This window comes from Microcaecilia unicolor, chromosome 3 (assembly GCF_901765095.1).
Source record: "Microcaecilia unicolor chromosome 3, aMicUni1.1, whole genome shotgun sequence".
Taxonomy (NCBI): Eukaryota; Metazoa; Chordata; class Amphibia; order Gymnophiona; family Siphonopidae; genus Microcaecilia; species Microcaecilia unicolor.
In genome coordinates this window covers 47,965,104-47,987,049 of record NC_044033.1, presented here as the reverse complement: position 1 = coordinate 47,987,049, position 21,946 = coordinate 47,965,104, and the positions used below count along the sequence as shown (strand labels likewise).

Genomic DNA, 21,946 nt, shown 5'->3' with positions numbered 1-21,946 from the left:
CTCGTAATAATACCTACACTGAACTTGGTGCTTCAAATGTGAAGTGTGTGCCTGATCTGAGATCCAGCAATTACAAGATGGTCTGGTTTAATATTAGAGCACAAGTAGTGATTATTTATTCAAAGGTGAGGGTCCTAGACTTCAGGAAAACTAACTTTATTAAGGGGGGGGGATATCTGAAGGAGTTATCAGCTGGATAGCAAAATCTTGGGGAAGCAGAAAAGCAGTGGGCAAAGCTCACCCTCATCCCATGATGCCTTTTTCCAGAGCCTCTTTTCCAATAAAAGAAGTGCCTTCTGTGCATTTATGTTTGTCTCAGAGGTATTTAAATGTCTCAATCACCTCTCCTCAATCTTGCCTTTCCTCCAGGTTTGAGGCTTTGGAATGACGGATCAAGAGATAGTTTATAAAGATAAGTGTGAAAAGGGTTAGACTCGGGAGTAATCTAAGGCAATATTTGTTTATTGAAATGATGGTGGATGCGTGGAACAGCCTCCCAGTGAAACAAAAACAATATCTGAATTAAAGAAAACCTCGGACAAGCTCAGAGGATCTATGAAGGCAAGAAAGGGACTGTAGGTTGGTACGGCTATTCCTCTACTCTTTTTTCAGAATTCACATAACCAGTAATATTGGGAAAAAAAAGACAGTACACCAGAGTATGTGAAAACATCAATTCTTCATTGTGCTCTGAAGCACAAGCATATCTGGAAGTAAGATGTCAAGCACGTGACATTTCTTTTAGTTCCACATTCATGGAAAAAAGAGCATATAAACACCAACAGTTTGCTTTCATAGCACTGGAAAAAGTTATAGCAACATGGAAAAAAAAATCAAAACATTCTGTACTTATTCTATAATTAACCAACAGAAGTGGCAGTCTTCATCTTGCACAAAATGAGTGCAATCTGTGGTCATCATGGCCACCATAGAGACTCCAGCAGCCTTGTAAGCAGATATCTCATATATTGCCTATTGACACTATCAGCTTTTCAATCCCTGGTGCAGTCTAGAGCTTTCCACTGGCAAATGCTGCCTCTTGGAATTGAGGGACAAAGGTTTTGAAATAAGCCCTGAAAAAAAAGAAAAGAAAATGCTGTTATTAGTAAACATCTTCATGGAAAAACAATTAATGCCAACAAAATATATAACACATTCTTAGGGGTATGTTTACTAAGGTATGTTAGCATTTCTAACGCACCTTTAACGTTAAGAAGTGCTAAACAGTAATGCGCCTATACACTTCTATGGGCGTTAGCACAAACTATCTAAACAAACACTCAATACTGCATGATGCCCAATCCGGATTCCGGTCGAACCATAGCACAGAAACTGTACTAGTCACCCTTATGACCAAATTTAAACAAATAATAGCAACCGGGAACAATATACTCCTCCTACAATTTGACATGTCAAGCGCCTTCGACATGGTCGACCACGAAATCCTATTACACATACTTGAATACTTCGGCATTGGAGGAAATGTCCTAAGCTGGTTCAAGGGGTTCCTAACCATGCGCTCGTATCAAGTCACATCACACTCAACCACGTCCAAGGCATGGATACCTGAATGTGGAGTCCCACAAGGATCACCCCTCTCACCAACTATTTTCAACCTAATGATGATCCCTCTAGCAAAACTCCTATCAAACCATAACCTCAATCCACATATATACGCTGATGATGTGACAATATATATCCCTTTCAAACAAGACATCAAAGAAATCTCCAACGAAATCAATCAAAGCCTAAACATCATGAACACATGGGCAGACACATTCCGTCTGAAATTAAATGCAGAAAAAACTCAATGCCTGGTACTCACCTCCCAACACAACACCAACGAATTCAACGCGATAAATACACCAAACCTAAACCTTCCAATCTCAGAAACGCTAAAAATCCTTGGAGTCACTATCGACCGCCACATAACACTTGAAACCCACGCAAACAACACAACTAAGAAGATGTTCTACTGCATGTGGAAACTGAAAAGGATAAGACCACTCTTCCCAAGATTCGTCTTTCGTAACCTAGTGCAATCCCTCGTCCTCAGCCATCTGGATTACTGCAACTCATTATACGCAGGCTGCAAAGAGCAAACACTGAGGAAACTTCAAACAGCCCAGAACACAGCAGCCAGACTCATCTTCGGTAAACCAAAATATGAAAGGGCAACACCACTACGAGAGAAACTACACTGGCTTCCGCTGAAGGAATGCATCACCTTTAAGGTATGCACACTAGTCCACAAGATTATTCACGGCGAAGCCCCAGCCTACATGTCCGAGTTGATTGACCTACCACCCAGAAATGCTAGGAGATCTTCCCGAACATACCTCAACCTCCATTTCCCTACTTTCAAGGGCGTGAAATACAAGACACTACACGCGTCAACCTTTTCTCACACGAGCACGCAACGTTGGAACTCACTGCCACGCAGCTTAAGAGCGATCCATGAACAAGCATCCTTCCGCAGATTACTGAAGACCCATCTATTTGAGACAATTTACGGAAAAAACCAAAACACATAGAGCCCACACTCACTTACATAAATGTATCACGCATCCACTTATGATCTCTCATTCCCCCTAATTCCACATTACTCATACATATACTTACAGGAATATGTACACCATGTGCCTATGGGTCTTAACACTGCCCTTAAGCTTCCCATTGTCTCCTCCCAAACTCTCCCTGTTAATGTCCCATTGTGATACTCCTAACGATAATTCGATTATCTCGCATAACTTGTACAATGTAACCCATAACCAATTTGTAAAACTGTATTCTCATTATTCATATCTTATTGTAAGCCACACTGAGCCCGCAAGAGGTGGGAAAATGTGGGATACAAATGCAAACAATAATAAATAAATAAATTTAACACGTATAAACCATTTACGTGCCTTAAAAACGTTAACTCACCCATAGTGCACTTTAGTAAACATAGGCGTTAGTTTTGAATGTATCTCCCTATTGTGCATTCAAGCAAAATACTTCTATTTTGGGTATGTCTAACCATTAATAGTACTCTAAAACATCCAGCCTTCTAGAGTTAAGGCTATCTTTATTTAAATTAGTTACCATAATCATATCTCATCAACATTCATTCTGAGCAGCTCAAAGAAAGGGATCTGGGTGTCGTCGTCGATGATACGCTGAAACCTTCTGCTCAGTGTGCTGCTGCGGCTAGGAAAGCGAATAGAATGTTGGGTGTTATTAAGAAGGGTATGGAGTCCAGGTGTGCGGATGTTATAATGCCGTTGTATCGCTCCATGGTGCGACCGCACCTGGAGTATTGTGTTCAGTACTGGTCTCCGTATCTCAAAAAAGATATAGTAGAATTGGAAAAGGTACAGCGAAGGGCGACGAAAATGATAGTGGGGATGGGACGACTTTCCTATGAAGAGAGGCTGAGAAGGCTAGGGCTTTTCAGCTTGGAGAAGAGACGGCTGAGGGGAGATATGATAGAAGTGTATAAAATAATGAGTGGAATGGATCGGGTGGATGTGAAGCGACTGTTCACGCTATCCAAAAATACTAGGACTAGAGGGCATGAGTTGAAGCTACAGTGTGGTAAATTTAAAACGAATCGGAGAAAATTTTTCTTCACCCAACGTGTAATTAGACTCTGGAATTCATTGCCGGAGAACGTGGTACGGGCGGTTAGCTTGACGGAGTTTAAAAAGGGGTTAGATAGATTCCTAAAGGACAAGTCCATAGACCGCTATTAAATGGACTGGAAAAATTCCTCATTTTTAGGTATAACTTGTCTGGAATGTTTTTACGTTTGGGGAGCGTGCCAGGTGCCCTTGACCTGGATTGGCCACTGTCGGTGACAGGATGCTGGGCTAGATGGACCTTTGGTCTTTCCCAGTATGGCACTACTTATGTACTTATGTACTTATAAGTGTGATTGTTCTGTGACCTCTATGACCAGTGTTGGCCATTTTTGTTGTAAAAAGATTAGACCATTGACGATGAGAAATTGCTAATGAGAAATTTTTGACTCAGGTCTAAAAGGAGATAGTTGAGGTTTCTGAAGACCTAGGTGAAATGCTCACATGTGTACAAAGATAATGGAAGAAGATATATATTTCCATCATGGATCACATCTTTTTATAATTGATTTAGTCAAGTTTCTCTTAAGAATTCCCCATTGTAGTACACAAGCCATATTGGAAGCCAACTTCACACTTCTCTGCCATCATCCCTGAAGGTTAGAGAAATGTCAAAAAATAAAGATGAGGGGAGGAAGGGGCAAGAGTGCAGCCAAGATGGCCACATGCTAGTGAGATCTGGGGATGGATTTTAGCTGCTATGAGCAAGCATAAGGGAAAGGTGAAATCTTAACACACCAGATTCTCCTAGGTCTCAACTTCTAGCTAGACTACTATTCTAGTTTCCAGGGGTTTTGGTAGGTGAGAAACAGCAAGATCCTGTTGCACAGCAAAGTGTTAAAACCACCATTCTAGTTGAGGCAGCAGCCTCTTTAAGCTTGAACCAGTTTGAAACCCTTCCCAGCCAGGAAGGCCCGATGCAGTGCAGAGGTACAAGGCTCCAGTGTAGTGAAGGAACTCTATTTGTCAGGTGCTGTTGCAGGAGGAACACTAGCAATGATGGCACATAGGTCAGAGGTCAAACCCTAATGTTTCAATGATTTGCCAAAAAAAGTTGTCACAGGTCCATTGCTGTAGATGACCCTGATGGATTCGGGTTTTGGATCATCATAGATGGGGTCTGCAGTGCTGAAGCAGTCATCTGGTAGTCAAGTATATTCTCATATTTTTACTTGTTTGTTTGAATTTAGCTCACACCGTTTTCAGTAGTAGCTCAAGGTGAGCTACATTAAGGTACACTAGGTATTTTCCCTGTTTCCCGAGGGCTTACAATCTAATTTTTAGGTAGCTAAGGCAATGGAGGGTTAAGTGACTCATCCAAGATCACAAGGAGCAGAAGCAGGATTTGAACCTGGCTTTTCTGGTTGTCAGTCTGGCATTGTAACTACTAGGCTACTCCTCCATCTGTAACACTGAACTCCCTTTTGGGGTTGATCAACACACTGGTAAAAAGCTCTTCTGCTACACGTTGCAAGAGGTTAATGGGCTCAAGGCACAGGTAGGCTCTCATGATAAAAACTGAAGAGTTCTTTTCTAAAGTGCAGACAATTTCACATTTTCAGGCTATGGTTGTGAACCTCACTAAAGATAATGGGATCATTCACAGGAAACTAAAAAATTTGAAAGTTTACCAAGAAACAACCTTATATTTTTGAAATTTCCAGTTTCTGCTGCTGTTTCTTCTATGGAGATGCTTACGACATTCTACAGGGAAGTTTCTGACGGTCTCAGTTGATTTAATTTCTCCTATTAATACAGCCTACTATACATCCCTTGTGGGGCTGTAGGGGAAGACGAGGGAGAGTTCTGCTTCACTATATGTGTCTGCTTTGATAGAGACATCATTTATATGCAGAACACTGCCTGATTTCCTATGCTGGCATCACCAAGCGCTTGATGTTTAACTCCTATTCTGGCATATATACAGATCATAATCGAATGACCGAATTACAACTCTTGATGTAGGCACATATGCCGAAACTTGGCTGTGTTGAGTCTTTCCTACATTAGGAAATTGGATTTGATGACAGAATAAAAGGTTTTGCACTACACCTGGGAATCCTCATCTTTTGTTGCCTCACTTTCTTGTTTTGTTGATTGAGACATCAACAAGATGTATTTTCTAGATATGGGGCTTGGGGGTCTTTTACTAAAGCACAATGAGCACTAACAGAATTAGTGCATGCTAAATGCTAAGAAGTCCATAGGTATAAACTGGGCTTCTCAGCATTTAGCATGAACTAACTCTATTAGCGTGTGGTAAGCATTAGTAAAAGGGCCCCTTTGATAAGAGACAGATAAGAATTGAACTAAAAAAAAGTGTCAGTGTCTTGGCCATAAGCTTTCTCTTTTCCCCAACATTTCTAAAGCCTCTCAGTTGAGGTGGAGATTATTTCTGGTTCATTTTTATGTCTGATCTTTCCTTGTTTACATAAGATTATTTACCAATGTAATTTATATATTTCTATGATCCAGCCCAGTTATAAATTTTCTTGAGAATAAAGCTACTCCTAGGGTGGTGGCACCTATGGGACATATGATGATTACCATCAGAGAAGGATTTCCTGTTTCTTTAACTGCTCTTGACATTTTTTTTCCTTTAATTACTAGAATTTTTAGTTATTGAATTGTTACCACCATGTTGCTCCTGTTTTGATGGCTTCTTCCTACTTTTGTGGACTGTTGAAATTACAAAGCAATGATTAATTTTTTCCTTTTCCTTTCCACTTTTAATTGTTTTTCTTAATTGAGAATATTTGTATAATTTTCTAGATTTCAATAATTAAAAAAGATGCTATGAGTAAACGTTTTCCCTTTTATTTTAAGAGTAGAGTTTCATCACAGAACTTTATGGGAGTAATTCTTATAACTGCCTGAATCATATAAAGTCCGTGGGTAACTTTTACCCACAGATTTTTCAAGTAAAGTTATACATTTAATTTACCTTTGAAAATTACTCCCCAGGAAAACTATTTCAATCAATTATACCTGCTAACTTGTACGGATAGTTTTCCTGAGGAAGAAGATGTGCATACTTCACATCTTCAACAGGTCTGCAGGCTATATTATGTGTGTATAAGCATTGCGTGCATACCATTACTCACAATTAACAGTAGCATACATATACAGGAATTTCCTATCGAGGTCATCTAGGAGGAATGAATCATAAATTATACTGGTTTAATTAACAGTCACTATAGAACCTGGCCTAGATACCAACTTGACATGCTGAAATGATGGATGCAACTTATTTATAGAGTTAGAAATTCATGGATGCTAATTAAAAAAAGAAAACAACAACATCAAATGAGGTAATACATGAATACTCTAACAGTGGACTAAGACTCATGAGAAATCTGAAAATGGTTGTGTGTATGTGTGTTTTGTTTTGTGACTTGACATACAAGAAAATGGCACGTTCTGTCTTTGGGAAGGGTTAAGATGTGCATTTTCTAAAAGGATAATCCATGGGTGTTACACAAAACAACCAATCACTCAAACTCTGTAATAAAACAATGTACCCATGGTTTAGAGAGAACAAACCCTCTTGTCAGTTGGCCAAGAACAGGTTTGTTTTGGGTGTCAAGCATTTTAATAAAACTAGTTTTCCAGGTCTCAGGACAAGCTGCAGCAGGAAGAGGAAAAAGCCAACATGAAGTAAATATACATTATCAGGGAATCATGGTCTCCCACCCCAGCTTTCAGACTTGGGTTGGCTTATTTGTACAGCCAAAAGACTTTAATAAAGCTCCTGCAAATCCTGCTTTGAAAAGATGACACTAAAATTACCTTCCTATTAACCCAATTCCATTTATAAACATCTTGACATGATACCAGTAATTCTAGTCAAGCAAACATTGTGTCTAGTGCTCAGATATTCAAAGCAACTTTGACAGTCCCATTTTCCAAACTATAAGGGACCTGAATTGTGTAAAGCAACAATTATGCACTCAAGCAGGGATCATATAAAATTAGCTAGGCTTATATGTGCATAGAAAGAAGACACACAGAAACACAGGGTTGCATTCAGTAAACGGTGCTCAAAATTCATTATGGGATGGGCCGCCCTTTAGAAAACAGTGTGTAGGATCCATACTCACCTTTGGGCGCGAGGAGTTACATCAACGAAACCAGGTGTAAATCCCGGCGCGCACGGATCCGCAATATTCTATAACACTGCGCGCATCTTAAGGGACACGTCCCTAACCACCCATCATTACGTCCACTTTGCAGATTCGTGTAGAAACACTTAGGTGCTTTTTTTTTTTTCTTAAACAGTAACAGAATACAGTAATTCCATGTTGGTCCTAAAACTGCTATTCAGAAATGGAATCTTTAGACCTTTTCTCTCCGCTAAGGACTAATTTTAGGACTTGAACTCGGCTTTTGTTTATTGTACTGTGTGTTTTACTTGTTGCCCTGCTTTTTGTATTGCTGTATTTTTGAAATTTAATAAAATATTACAAAAAAAAAGAAACACTTAGGTGCTATTCCATAAATGGGTGCATGTGTTTACTGGCAGATCTGCCATTTCGTCCTATTTCAGCACCTTGCATCCGTCAGAATGCTTTACTGCGCCGAAAACTCGGGTGTGCAAGTACTGCCTAACATTAGGCACCATATTTAGAATTCCCCTGATAGTGCTTACTTTATGACATATGTGTAGGCATTTCCAAGGGTTGAGAAAAGACAGGATTGGCACTTGTGAATGTATTTTATAAAATACACACATGCATGGCTATTCCTGTATCCGAGCAGGTGCAAACGTATGTGCTTACTTTCCCTGGGGTCATTTTTAAAGGTATATAGTTGAATATGTTGCATTTACAAAATAGATGTAACATATGCACCTTTGAGGCTTTCCTGCCTAGGCGCTGTGGTTAAAAAAAAACTACAATTTTAAACAACATTTAAACACATTTTAGCAGGATCCAACTGTTTAGCTTATGATCAAGTGTACAAAATACAGTACATGCATTTCATTGGTTCTGTATATGTGAGTACATTAAAATACCCATCATGTCAAGAAGTGCTAGACCGGAGATATTTTTGCTATATCCCAGGTCTCAACACCAGTGCCAGCACCTGGAAGTTGAAATAGGACCTGAATTTGCTACACAATGAGAGATATTAATGAGTCATTAATAAATAGAGGTGTCAGTCCTGAGCAAGTATTCTGTGAATCGCACTGAGAGAGAGAGAGAGAGAGAGAGAGAGAGAGAGAGAGAGAGAGAGAGAGAGAGAGAGAGAGAAGAGAAGATCCTCAAGTGCCAAGAAATGCAGTCTGTGACTAAGAACATGAGGACGAAAGATAAAGACATATTTCCCATTATTTTGGGAGCCACAGGCTTGATCAAAAAGAATTTTCAAACATATCTAGATCTGTTCCTATGCATGTTACATCTTATGGTACTTAGAGGCCCTTTTAACATGCTGCGGTAAAAGGGGCCCTGCACTATCAGCAGAGCGTGTTTTTGCTGCGTGACGAGGCCCTTTTTACCACAGAGGGTAAAAAGCCCCCAAAAAGAAATGGCTGTGTGGTAAGTGCACATGCCATGCGGTCACTTTAGGGGGAAGCATTTCCGCCACACATTGAAGTGGTGGTAAGGGCTCCTGCGTTAACCTAGCAGTAACCAGGCAGTGTGCGGTGCTGCTCGATTACTGTCAGGTAACTACCGGCAGTAAAAATATGGAACTAAATTTCTGTAGCATCAGAAATGGCACACGATGGGAGTGGAATTACTGCTGGGCTGCTGTGGTTAGCCTGGCAGGAGTTCCGGATTGGCACACAGCAAGCCTCTTGGTGAGAATTAGCAGTAAATCTGAGGAACAGATCAGACTTCCACATGCCCTGGCTTAGGTGGAGGTTCGTTCCTACTGTCATGGTATAGACAAAACTAACCCATTTGGAGAAATTGCCCAGAGAGACCAGAAAGAACAGTGGGAGAAAACTGGGAGGGACTTATGGTGCGGTTTAATATCAGTTGATGGACGCATCAGAATACACCACAGGAAGTGGAGATGTCAGAAAGTTATAAATGCATAAACATGAGAGAGATATACGATACAAGGTTTGTAATGGGGGGATATGATTGAGATCTATAAAATCCTGAGTGGTGTTAGAACAGGTAAAAGTGAATCGATCTTTCACGCTTTCAAAAAGTACAAAGACCTTGGGACACTCAATGAAATGACATGGAAATAAATAGGACAAAAATATTTTTTCACAGTCAAAGATAGTTAAGCTCTGGAACTCATTGCCGGAGGATGTGTAACAGCAGTTAGCGTATCTGGGTTTAAAAAAAGGTTTGGACAAGTTCCTGGAGGAAAAAGTCCATAGTCACTATTGAGATGGACATGGGGGAAGCCACTGTTTGCCCTAGGATTGGTAGCATGGAATGTTGCTACTATTTGGGTTCTTGTCAGGTACTTATGACCTGGCTTGGCCACTGTTGAAGCAGGATACTGGGCTAGATCGACCATTGGTCTATGACGCTGGAGAGCAAGCTTCTTTCTCTGCCTTACTTTTGAGAGTCAGGCAGAAAGAAGCTTGCTCTCCAGCATCATAGAACGCTTTGGAACCTTGAAGTTTTGCGGTGTGGGTCCCTGAGGAAGCAGTGCAAAACGGGACCATTGGGACCGCACTTTACGAAAATACAAGCTGGAACCTACCATTGAATACGTAATTGGATGGATGAGCTAAAGATAAGTTCAATATATTTTCTCAGATTTGTAATACATTGACTTATTGAAAGGACAATTAACTGAGAAGTTCTTTTTCTGAGTTTTTGATGAATAAAGAGAATTAAAAAAAAAACGGAAATAAGTTCTCTTTGGGGTGTTTCAGTCGATGATTACTTTATTCACTGTGTGCACTAGAAAAATTGTTGGATGCCACAGATGGATGAGACTTTTCCCCCTTAATTGACTAGATGCGTTTCACCTGTGTGAGATTTTTTGAGGTTATCAATACGAGTGCACAGTGTAATTGATCTGTGAGAGGAATTACTGTAGTCTTATGTTTGCCCTTTAATACCCAGTTATCCCCATGTTGCTTCTTTTCCCTCTTTCCCTTTTACTATCTATTGCACAAATGCCATGTTTATTTATTTATTTTATTAGGATTTATTTACCGCCTTTTAAAAAGAAATTCACTCAGGCGGCATACGCAAGAATAACTCAATATAAGGAAGAGACAATTACAGGCAGTAAAAATATTCATATAACAATACAAAAATGGCATGAGGGGCATTTTCGATATGACATCTAAATCAGACTTTGCTGTCTCACTGCATGCTTCAACAGCCTACAGCTGCATTGGAGCATCTTCTAGAACCCTGATTTCTTAGCCCTACCCTTCTTATAGAGCAGGGGTGTCCAACCTCAGCCCTCGCCAGGTCAGATTTTCAGGATTTCTCCAATGAATACAATTGAGATCTATATGCATACAAAGAGGCAGTGCATGCAAATAGATCTCATGCATATTGGGGAAATCCTGAAAACCCTTGAGGACCGAGGTTGGACAACCCTGTTATAGAGGATCTTTTTGAACAAGTTTTTCTAAATCTTATGACAGATGAACATATGAAGTCAAACAGTGTATGATAACAATGTTCTCTTTAGGTTACTGTATAAAAGTCTCTCCTGAATCCTTGAAGTATATTTTATAATGACGGACACTGTATAAAGATTATCAAGATCTTTCAATTACCTTGTCAATCTTTTCTGATTAATGGCTCTTATAATTACTGATAATTTTACTTTAGTGAGTCCTATAAACTCTGGCTAGTTCCATTAATGCTCATGTACTCACAGTAGAATTGCTTCTGCTTTTCAAATACCCATCTCCATCCCCCGGAGAGATTAATTAATGGTTGTTGGCTGGGGGAGTAGGAGGGGGGCTGGTGCAGAAGACAGACACTAGAAGAGTTTTTCCATTGCTAGAATTTACGTTTCCCCATAGTGTGACTAAGACTTTTGAGCCACATTGTCCCGCAGTGCTGTCATCAGTTTGTCATCTCTACTCCAGCTGCAGACTGTTCCTCAATTCAACCTAGCAGCCAACATTATTAGTCCAGAATAAGCCAAGGCACTAAACTCTAACAGTACTCCAGGGCTGCCGAGGGGGGGGGGGGGGCAATTCCCCGGGCCTCCAAGGGGGGCCCGGCGCCGCACTCCCCGGTCTCACCCGCCCGCTCTTGGCTCTGTCAACAGCCCCTCTCTGTCCGCCACCGGGTCCCCCTGCATTCAAATAGGCAGCGCCTCACATCTGTGTGAAAGCACAGTGGCAGATCGCCTTCCTTCGGGCCTTCTCTCCCTGTGGGCTGGGTGGGCGGGTGGAGACTGGGGACTGAGGCGCCGTCACCCTGAGTAGCGATTGGGGGGGGGGGTGGCGGCCTTGCCCTGCAGTACTCATGCACACAGTGAATATGTATAACATATTCTTCTATTACGTTATCCTGTTACTAAGGAACATGCATTTCCAGGACTAGTTTCTTAGACCTTGATATACACTGTAGGTACGAATTAACATGGTTGTTGGGGTCCAGAATATCTATTAGCTTGGCTAAATACCACTTTAGACATAAAACAGTCCCTGTCATAAGTGAATCTGCATTATATTGGGTCTATACTGTAATGCAACAACAAATAGAAACAGAATGGGAACAAAGCCTTAATAAATCAGGGCCTAACCAACTGTAAACCTTTGGGACAGGAATCTATAGTCTGTTGTGTTACGTGGAGGGCATAATCGAAAGGGACGCCCAAGTTTTGCTGAGGACGTCCTCGCAGGGCGAAGGGGCAGGGAAACCTGTATTATCAAAACAAGATGAGCGTCCATCATTCATTTCGATAATACGATCGGGATGACCAAATGTTAAAATTTAGGTCGTCCCTAGAGATGGTCGTCCTTAGACTTGGTCATTTCTGATTTTTGGCGATAATGGAAACTAAGGACACTCATCTCAGAAACAACCAAATGCAAGCCCTTGGGTCATCTGAAAAGCCAGCATTCGTAGTGCACTGTCCCCCTGGACATGCCAGGACAGCAACCGGGCACCCTAGGGGGCCACTGCAGTGGACTTCATAAATTGCTCCCAGGTGCATAGCTCCCTACCTTGTGTGCTGAGCCCCCAACCCCCCCCCCCCCCAAATCCACTGCCCACAACTGTACAACACTACCATAGCCCTTGTGGGTGAAGTGGGGGCACCTAGAGGTGGTACAGTGGGTTTGTGGTGGGTTTTGAAGGGCTCACATTTACCACCACAAGTGTAACGGTGGGGGGGGGGGGGGGGGGAGGGCCTGGTACACCTGCCTGTTGTGCACTGCACCCACTAAACCTGCTCCCAGGGACATGCATACTGCTGTCAAGGAACTGGGTATGGCATTTGAGGCTGGCATAGAGGCTGGCAAAAAATATTTTTTAAAAGTTTTATTGAGGGTGGGAGGGGGTTAGTACCACTGGGGGAGTAAGGGGAGGTCATCCCCGATTCCCTTCGGTCATCTGGTCAGTTCGGGCACCTTTTCATGGTTTAGTCGTAACAAAAAAAGGACCCAGTAAAGTCGCCCAAGTGTTCGTCAGGGACGCCCTTTTTTCCATTATGGGTCGAGGACGCCCATGTGTTAGGCTTGCCCAAGTCCCGCCTTCGCTACGCCTCCGGGAACTTTGGTCATCCCCACGATGAAAAGCAGTTGGGGACGGCCAAAATCGGCTTTCAATTATGCCGATTTTGGCGACCCTGGGAGAAGGATGCCCATCTCCCGATTTGTGTGGAAAGATGGGCATCCTTCTCTTTCGAAAATAAGCCTGATTGTAACATAGTAAATGACGGCAGACAAAGACCTGTACGGTCCATCCAGTCTGCCCAACAAGATAAACTCATTTTACATGGTATGTGATACTTTATATGTAACCAGTTTGACTTGTCCCTGCCTTTCTCAGGGCACAGACTGTAGAAGTCTGCCCAGCACTCTCCTTGTACTAAAAGTTCTGAAGCGAACGTTGAAGCCCCTTAAAATTTACACTCAAGTCATGATCAGGGCGTAGTTCTTTCCTTGTTGTTTAATTTGCAATATATTCACGTTGTATAACATACATTTTATAACTCCCTACATACAACATAGCTGCACAGTTGAACAGAGTGAAAAACGCTGACTGAAAATAAGAAACAAGAGAAAGGCTTCAAAATCAACAGGCAACCATGGAAGAAATTCTTCATTCAGGGAGAACAAAAATACAGATCTTAAAAGGGGTCAAAGGTGAGCGTAACATTATATCCCTGACAGCCAATAAATACAGTGCCCAAGCCACTCCCATCCTCCTCGCATAAGTACATAAGTATTGCCATACTGGGAAAGACCAAAGGTCCATCAAGCCCAGCATCCTGTTTCCAACAGTGGCCAATCCAGATCACAAATACCTGGCAAGATCCCAAAAAAGTACAAAGCATTTTATACTGCTTATCCCAGAAATAGTGGATATTCCCCAAGTCCATTTACTAATGGTCTATGGACTTTTCCTTTAGGAAGCCGTCCAAACCTTTTTAAACTTCGCTAACTGCCTGTACTACATTCTCTGGCAACGAATTCCAGAGTTTAATTACACATTGAGTGAAGAAAAATTTTCTCCGATTCGTTTTAAATTTACTACATTGTAGCTCCATCGCATGCCCCCTAGTCCTAGTATTTTTGGAAAGCTTCACATCTACCCGTTCCACTCAACTCATTATTTTATAGACCTCTATCGTATCTCCCCTCAGCCGCCTTTTCTCCAAGCTGAAGAGCCCTAGCCGCTTTAGCCTTTCCTCATAGGGAAGTCATCCCATTCCCTTTATCATTTTCGTCGCCCTTCTCTGCAACTTTTCTAATTCCACTATATCTTTTTTGAGATGCGGCAAACAAAATTGAACACAATATTCGAGGTGCGGTCCTGTAGAAGTCAGCAGTGCGCCTTCAACCACTGACACTGGGACTTCAGGTAAGGAGGGGGCTCAGGTACTGCAGGGATTTGGCATCTCACCAAACAAAGGTAAAGGAGTGCTGCAGGTCTGGAGAGGACCCGAGCCAAAGTGTGTATGTGGGGGGGAGGGGGGCAGGCACCCAAACCCCTCCCTCGTAGTTACTCCACTGCTCAGAAGGAAACAACAAAAGAAAGGATAGTATAGCAATCACCAAAAGGTGCCCTAAATGACCACTGGAGGGATTAAGACATGACCTCCTTGCTCCCCAGTTGGTGACTGACCCCCTTCCACCCCCAAAGATGCAAAAGAAACAGTACATACCAGCCTCTGTGATAGGTTCAGATATTATGGCTATGCCTATTAGAGCAGCAAGCGGGTCCCTGGAGTAGCCTAATGGTCAGTGCAATGCTCTGTAAAGAAGGGAACCCAGGTCCATATCCCATTCTGTTACAATTGTGGTGGAAAGTGTGAGCAGTCCAAAACCCACCAAAAACCTATTGTACCCACCGAAACATCCTTTGACAATTTTAAATCAGCTTTAAAAACTTGGCTGTTTAATCTAGCTTTTGATCTTATTTAGTGGGCTCTAGTCTTCTGTCGCTGGAGTTCCATTCCCCATACCTTTGTTATTTTTCTTTTCCCTATTTCCCTTCCCTGCCCTCGTTTCTATGTGTGAAGTATATTGGCTTATATTATTATTATTTGTATGAGTAGTCCCTGCTTTTCTATATGAATTTTGTAGTTCTTTTCTAATCTTCTCTTTGATTTTACCTTGTTAACCACTTTGATCTGCTGAGTTAGCAAAGGCGGTACAGCAAATACAAATAAATAAATACATCCATATAGTAGTAGTGTACAGTTGGGTACAGTATGTTTTTGGTGGGTTTTGGAGGGCTCACCAAACCATACCATACAAGGAGGTAACGGTAAAATGTGTACCTGGTACCTTTTATGTGAAGTTCACTGCAATGCCCCCTTGGGTGCCCCACTGCTATGCTGGGATGTCTGTGTCATGGTCCTACTGCGGCTCCGGGTCTGGATCGGTGTCGGGCGCATGTAATAGAAGTGAATTTTAAGGTTGTTTTTCAACTCTGCCTTGACTGACAAATCACTCGGGTTTGTATTTTTGAATTCTGTTTGTGTGAAAGATAAGACACAGCTCTAATTAATTTGGTGTTTCAAGTTCCTGGCCACCTGGACTGAGAAACATGTGATCACATTCCCACAGTATGGCTTGTTTACCAAACAGAGAAATTCTCAAGCATTCTGTAATTTTCCTTAGCTCTGAACATGAGCTCTAAGCCTAATAAAATGGGGGCCTCGTGCAGTGAAACCAGAAGCTCATCTATGGATGCACTGCATAGAAGCAGACTCCTGGTCAAGAGACTCCAGCTTCGCTGAAAAAGGGGCTTCTCTCAGCTGATGTAAAAGCCTGAATGATGTAAGGACCAGTGATGTATGTATAGGTATTGTTTATGTCTAATGTATTATTGCTTCTTTTCCTGTTCTAGAAACTCCTAGCATTGCTTGGATGTAGGGACCAGTGATGTAATGATTGTTTCTTTTTAACTATAGATAGGTATTATTGTTTCTTTTCAGTTACATAGCTTAATCATGTATATATCTTAATCATTGTGTATATTAGACAATAATGAACCTCTAATAAAAGTCTCATTTACCTAATACGAATCCAAAAGAATCCACAGCAATTACTGATATCGTCTGTGTCAGTGAGGCAGGCTATAAAATCAAGTCAGAACAGCGCAGTGGGAGAATATGTCCATCGGCCTGGGTCACGGCTGGCGAGCAGCAGCCTTTTTGAATGATTGGTTCCAGTGCAGCAGTCTGCTGCTTGTGCGTATCATTTCCAGCCTTGTTTTGCCTTTTTGAATGATTGGTTCCAGTCTGCTGTGTCGTGTATTGGTTCCAGCCTTGCTTTGTCTTTTTGAATGATTGGGTTCCAGTCTGCTGTCTTATTGGTTCAGCCTTGCTTTGTCTTTTTGAATGATGTTGAGTGTACTCCACTGCTTGTGTGAATCGGTCTCAGCTGTCTTTGTCTTGTTTGTGTGGTAGTTTTTCTGCAGCAGGCTGCTGTTTGTGAGTACCAGTCCCAGCCTTGGTTGCTGGGACTCTTTCATGTATCTTTATTATTTGTTGCACTTGTATCCCACATTTTCCCACCTATTTGCAGGCTCAATGTGGCTGGCTGCTGCTTAGCCTTCCAGTTCCAGCTTTTCTTTTCTTGCTTTGGTATACATATGTTCCAGTTTGGCCTTGTGGCCCAAGTGTGTTCCTGTATCCTCGGTCCCGTTTGGCCTTGCAGCCCACGTGTCTTCTTTCCAGCTTTTCTTCTGGTTCTGCTATGCCCTAGTTCTACCTTGTTTGCAATGAGTTTGGGCCTACTTGCTTTCCAAGCCTGGTCACCTACATCTGTCTTGGGGAGTCTGTCGCAGGCTCTTCCTGTGCACCAAGGGCTCACTCTCCGAGTCATAACAGTCTGTAAGGCCAGTCTACTAAGAATGCTGATCCCCCATACATCCCAATGGCTTGTTTTTGTGCGTTTTCCCCTAGAACATTTTATTTTTGAAAATGGTCCAAAAGATAGACGCATAGAGCAGAAAAACATCTAGCAAATGGCCATTTTCAAAACAAAAAGATAGATGTTTTTCTGGTTCGAAAATAGCTATGTTCGCCACTTGATTTTTGGATGTTTTCAGCAAAACATTCAAAATTGGATTTCGAAGTCTTATTGAAAATGCCCCGATTAATTCACTGAGTACTCTTTGCGCTATGGGTTTACCTTTAATCATAAGATGGTAATGATCCAGAAGTTTCATCAAACCTATATGATTTCAAACTCTACAGTTCCAGTGATCAACAATTAGTGGAACAATTCACCTTCTCAGATGACATTAATATTAATTTTGACCAGGACAAATGTGCTAAGGAAACCTTCCACAGAGGAAAATATGAGCAAAACTGTCAACGTTCCTCTGAGTGATGACTGTGAGATAAAGGAAGTTGGACAGAAAGTTATATATAAAATTTAGGAGTGGAAGGATGAGTGATAATGGAGCATAAATCACTGGAAAAAAAGATTGGTAAAGATAGTGAGATTGGATGGCAACTCCAGTAGAACATAAGAGCGAGCTGGGTGGACTTTTACGGTCTATGTCCCAGAAACACCAAAGAAAGACCATGATTAAATATATATATCACATTCATTGTTGATTCAATCTTAGATGGACTGTTCAGGTCTTTATCTGCCATCACTTACTATGTTTTATCAGGCTTATTTTCGAAAGTGATCGCCGGTAATCCTGACATATTGGGAGATGGCCGGCGATCTCTCAAAAGTGGCGAAATCCTTATAATCGAAAGTGGCTTTTTTGACACCATCGCCGCCCCGTCGCTGCACCGGTGAAGTTCAAGGGGGCGTGGGCGGCGTAGCGAAGGCGGGACATGGGCGGGCATGGGCGTGGCTACCAGATGTCCGGCTTTCGCGGATAATGGAAAAAAAGCGGTGTTAAATCAGTATTTTGCCGGGTTTACTTGGTCCTTTTATTTTCATGACCAAGCCTCAAAAAGGTGCGCCAACTGACCAGATGACCACCGGAGGGGAATAGGGATGACATCCCCGTAGTCCCCCAGTTGTCACCAACCCCCTCCCACACTGAAAAAAAAATAAAAACCTTTTTTTACCAGCCTGTATGCCAGCCTCAAATGTCATACCCAGTTCCCTGACAGCAGTATGCAAGTCCTGGAGCAGTTTTTAATGGGTGCAGTGCACTTCAGGCAGGCAGACACAGGCCCATCCCCCTCCTACCTGTTACCCCCCAAAACCTACTGTATCCACATGTAGGTGCCCCCCCCTTCACCCATAAGGACTATGGTAGTGGTGTAGAGTTGTGGGGAGTGGGTTTGTGGGCTCAGCACCCAAGGTAAGGGAGCTATGCACCTGGGAGGTATTTGTATATATTTTTAAATTTTTAGAAGTGCCCCCTAGGGTGCCCGGTTGCTGTCCTGGCATGTCAGGGGACCAGTGCACTACAAATGCTGGCTCCTCCCATGACCAAATGCCTTGGATTTCACTGGGTTTAAGATCGCTGGCATTTTTTTCCATTATCGCTGAAAAACAAAACCGGCGATCTCAAACCCGGCAAACTCTGGCATTTGGCCAGGCTAAACTGTATTATCGAAAAAAAAGATGGCTGGCCATTTTTTTTGATAATACGGTTCCGGCCAGCTGTTGCGCCGCCACCAAAATAGATCGCTGGCGATCTATTTCGCCGGCGACGTTCGATTATGCCCTCTATGTTATGTAATAAAGCAGGATGCTAAAATTGATATTGAAGTGTGCATTAAAACACAGAATAAGGTATAAACCATTAATCAGATGACAATCCCTGTATTCTCATACAGCGTTAGAATTGTAAACTGGCTTTTTAAAGGTCTTGAAAAACTGGATGTTTGAACAAGAAAACTACCCCTTGTACATAAGCTCATTTATAAGAATCAGTATGTGTCAAGATTTTACCTTCTCCAAGCCAATGGAGAATGGGCCTCATAGATTATACTTAAAGAGCTACAATCACAGGCCTCCTAGTTTACTTAACGGCATCAGGTACTGAAATATGAAAGTAAATGTCCAGAATCCACCTCCATCATTAACTTGGATAAGCATTTCTACAAGTAGAAGAAATAAGTGAGAATCTACCAGTATGCATAGGGAAGGAAGCAACAAAATTTGCAAGAGAAGAGAAAAAATTCTTTCAAAGAATTAGATCAGCAGATTAGGAAAAACAAGTAGTAAATGTGTAAGTACAGTAAGAAATACAAATGTGTTGCTCCAGGAACCATTTGTTGATAGAAACTGTACATATGAATAGTTAAGAAGAGGTGAACTGAAACCTGAGGATGAGGGATTGATAACTGTAACTCAGGACAGCGGATTATGGATGAGATGGTTCAAAGCAAATTTATGAGTTTATTTAATATCCCACCCATTGGGTACCCATCTAAGAGGCTTACAATAAATCACAAGGTGAGAAAACAATGGGACAAGGCAGTGGCCATGGCCAGAAGGATGCTAGGCTGCACAGAGGAGGGTATAACCCAGAAGGTGCTGATGCCCCTGTGCAAGTCGTTGGTGAGGCCCCACTTGGAGTATTATGTTCAGTTTTGGAGGTTGCATCTTGCTAAGGACGACAAAAAACTTGAAGCAGTTCAGAGAAATGCGATGCAAATGGTATTTGTGGTCATAAGATGTATGAGGAGAGACTTAAGGACCTGAACAATATGTTGGAGGAAAGGAGAGAAGGGTTATATGATATCGTTCAAATATTTGAAAGGTATTAATCTACAAAAAAACCTTTTCCAGAGACATGTGGTAGATCTAGAAGACATGAATTGAGGTTGCAAGGAGGCCAACTCAGGAATAATGTCAGGAAGTACATTTTCACGAAGAGGGTGGTAGATACCTGGAATGCCTTCCCGCAGGAGGGGTGGAGATGAAAATGGAAAAAGAATTTAAAAAATGCATGGGATAAAGGAATCCTGTTTAGAAGACATTGATCCAAAGAAGCTTAGCAGTGATTAGGTGGCCAATACCAGCAACTGGGAAGCAAAGCCAGAGATGGGCAGACTTCTTCCCCCCTCCCCCCTCCAGAAACTTTATTGTGTTTTTTCAATAAGCAAGTTAAACATGTTTCATTATTGATAAACAAAAGGGGAAAAAAAGAAAAGGGAAGGGACAATCAACTTAAAAGTCTCTTATGTAGGAGAAAACAGAGAGCTAATAGTATCAGTACTGTTCAAAGGTATGACAAAAAGAGAGCGAAAACCAGAAAGAGAAGAAGAAACCTGAAACTGCATCTTTATTTTACTAGTAAAAAAGGCCCGTTTCCGAAACCAATGAAATGGGCGCTAGCATGTGGCTTTTTTTGTGTGTGTGTATGTGTCACAGAGTTATTTTGTGTGTGTGTGTGTGTGAGTGTGTGAGGTGCAGTGTGTGTGCAGGTTGTTGATGTGTGTCTTTTTTTGTTTTGTTTTTTGCTTGGGGGTTGGGGGATGTGCTGTGCTGGCAAAGTGGGTTGGATTGGTGTGTGGCTTTGAGGGTGTGTTCTGTTGTATTGTGTGTGTGGTTTTGTCTGCCAAGGAGGTTTGTGGAGGGGGGTCTTTCTGTTGGTGAAAAAATGTGGTTGTAGGGGGGGTCAGCCTTTGCTGAGTGTTGTTTTTTTTTTTTGTGTTGTGCTGAGGCAGCAATGTTGTTTTAGATGGGTGGAAGGTAGAGGAGCACGTTCTTTGTCTGCCGGTATTTCTGGCCGTTTCAGGGCTGCTGTAGGGGAATGCTGGAAGAGAAATGTGCTGTTGGAAGCAGCGCCATCTTTTTCCATTGGGCTGGGGTTCTGGGCATCCTGGAGTGGGTGACGGCTTGCTGAGGACGGGGATAGTTGTTTTAAGTTGGCGGAAGGGAGAAGAGCACGGTCTCGGGCCGTCGGGGGGTGATCCGGTATGTTTGGTCCATTTCAGGCCGGCTGCAGGGGAATGCTGGAACATTTATGCGCTGCAGGAATCAGCGCCGTCTTTTTCTGTGTGCTCGGGGAATCCCCGAGGTGGGAGACAGCTTGCCTGAGGCTGGGGATGGTTGGGCACGTCCTTGGCCGCTTCGGCAAAAGGGGAAGAGGAAGGGGTGGGGAGTTACCTGCAGCCGCCTGAGAAACCATGTATTCTTTGTTTGTTTTTTTATTAGTTTGCATTTCTGTTGAAGAAAGAGTGGATGCCTTTCGAATGATGGAGGTGGTGCGTTGGTGTGCAGTTGTTTCGTTAGTTTGGCAGCCAGTCTCCAGCGTTTCCTAGGCAGGGAAGGAGTACTCCTCCCCCTTCCTTGGTCGCTGTTTGCTGCTGGCTGAGTCGCGGGTAATCCTTCCAGCTGGGCCGCAGCTTGTCCTTTTCGCCCACGTCCCAGATGGTGACGGGCACGTTGTTTTCCGGCTCCTTTGACTCCATGTCAAGCGATCCCAAATATAGTCTGTGCTATAGGCCCTCTGGCACTCTTCAGTACTGGCATTAGGCATTTAAAAATTTCTCCCCCCCCCCCGGTCTATTTTTGCACATACCCACAGCAGGAATATTCTTCTCTCGTTCCAGCGGTGGTTCTGTGCTCTCCGTGCTGCACAGATAATGAGCCATTCTGCTGGGGAATGCTCCTCCCTTATTGTCAAGTAGTTTCCTCTGATTGGTCCGTCTTACGTTGCCTAGTGTTGCCTGGGAACGGTGTTGTGATGGTCCTTTGTGTTTCAGAATGTTGAGGGTGTTTTTTCTGATTGGTCCGTCATGCGAGGGCGGGGCAGAGAGACATG

At 42.5% G+C, this 21,946-nt stretch overlaps 1 protein-coding gene across 3 annotated transcripts in view; it reads right to left on the bottom strand.

The window, feature by feature from the left end:
• Window positions 1-660: 660 nt before the first annotated feature.
• BABAM2 (BRISC and BRCA1 A complex member 2) overlaps window positions 661-21,946 on the bottom strand; it is a 582,320-nt gene continuing 561,034 nt past the window's right edge. For all 3 annotated transcript variants that reach the window (XM_030195882.1, XM_030195883.1, XM_030195885.1), the window contains exon 12: window positions 661-1,073. In XM_030195882.1, the coding sequence (XP_030051742.1) occupies window positions 1,010-1,073 (64 nt within the window). In that variant the 3' untranslated portion in view covers window positions 661-1,009. The remainder of the gene's footprint in view (window positions 1,074-21,946) is intronic.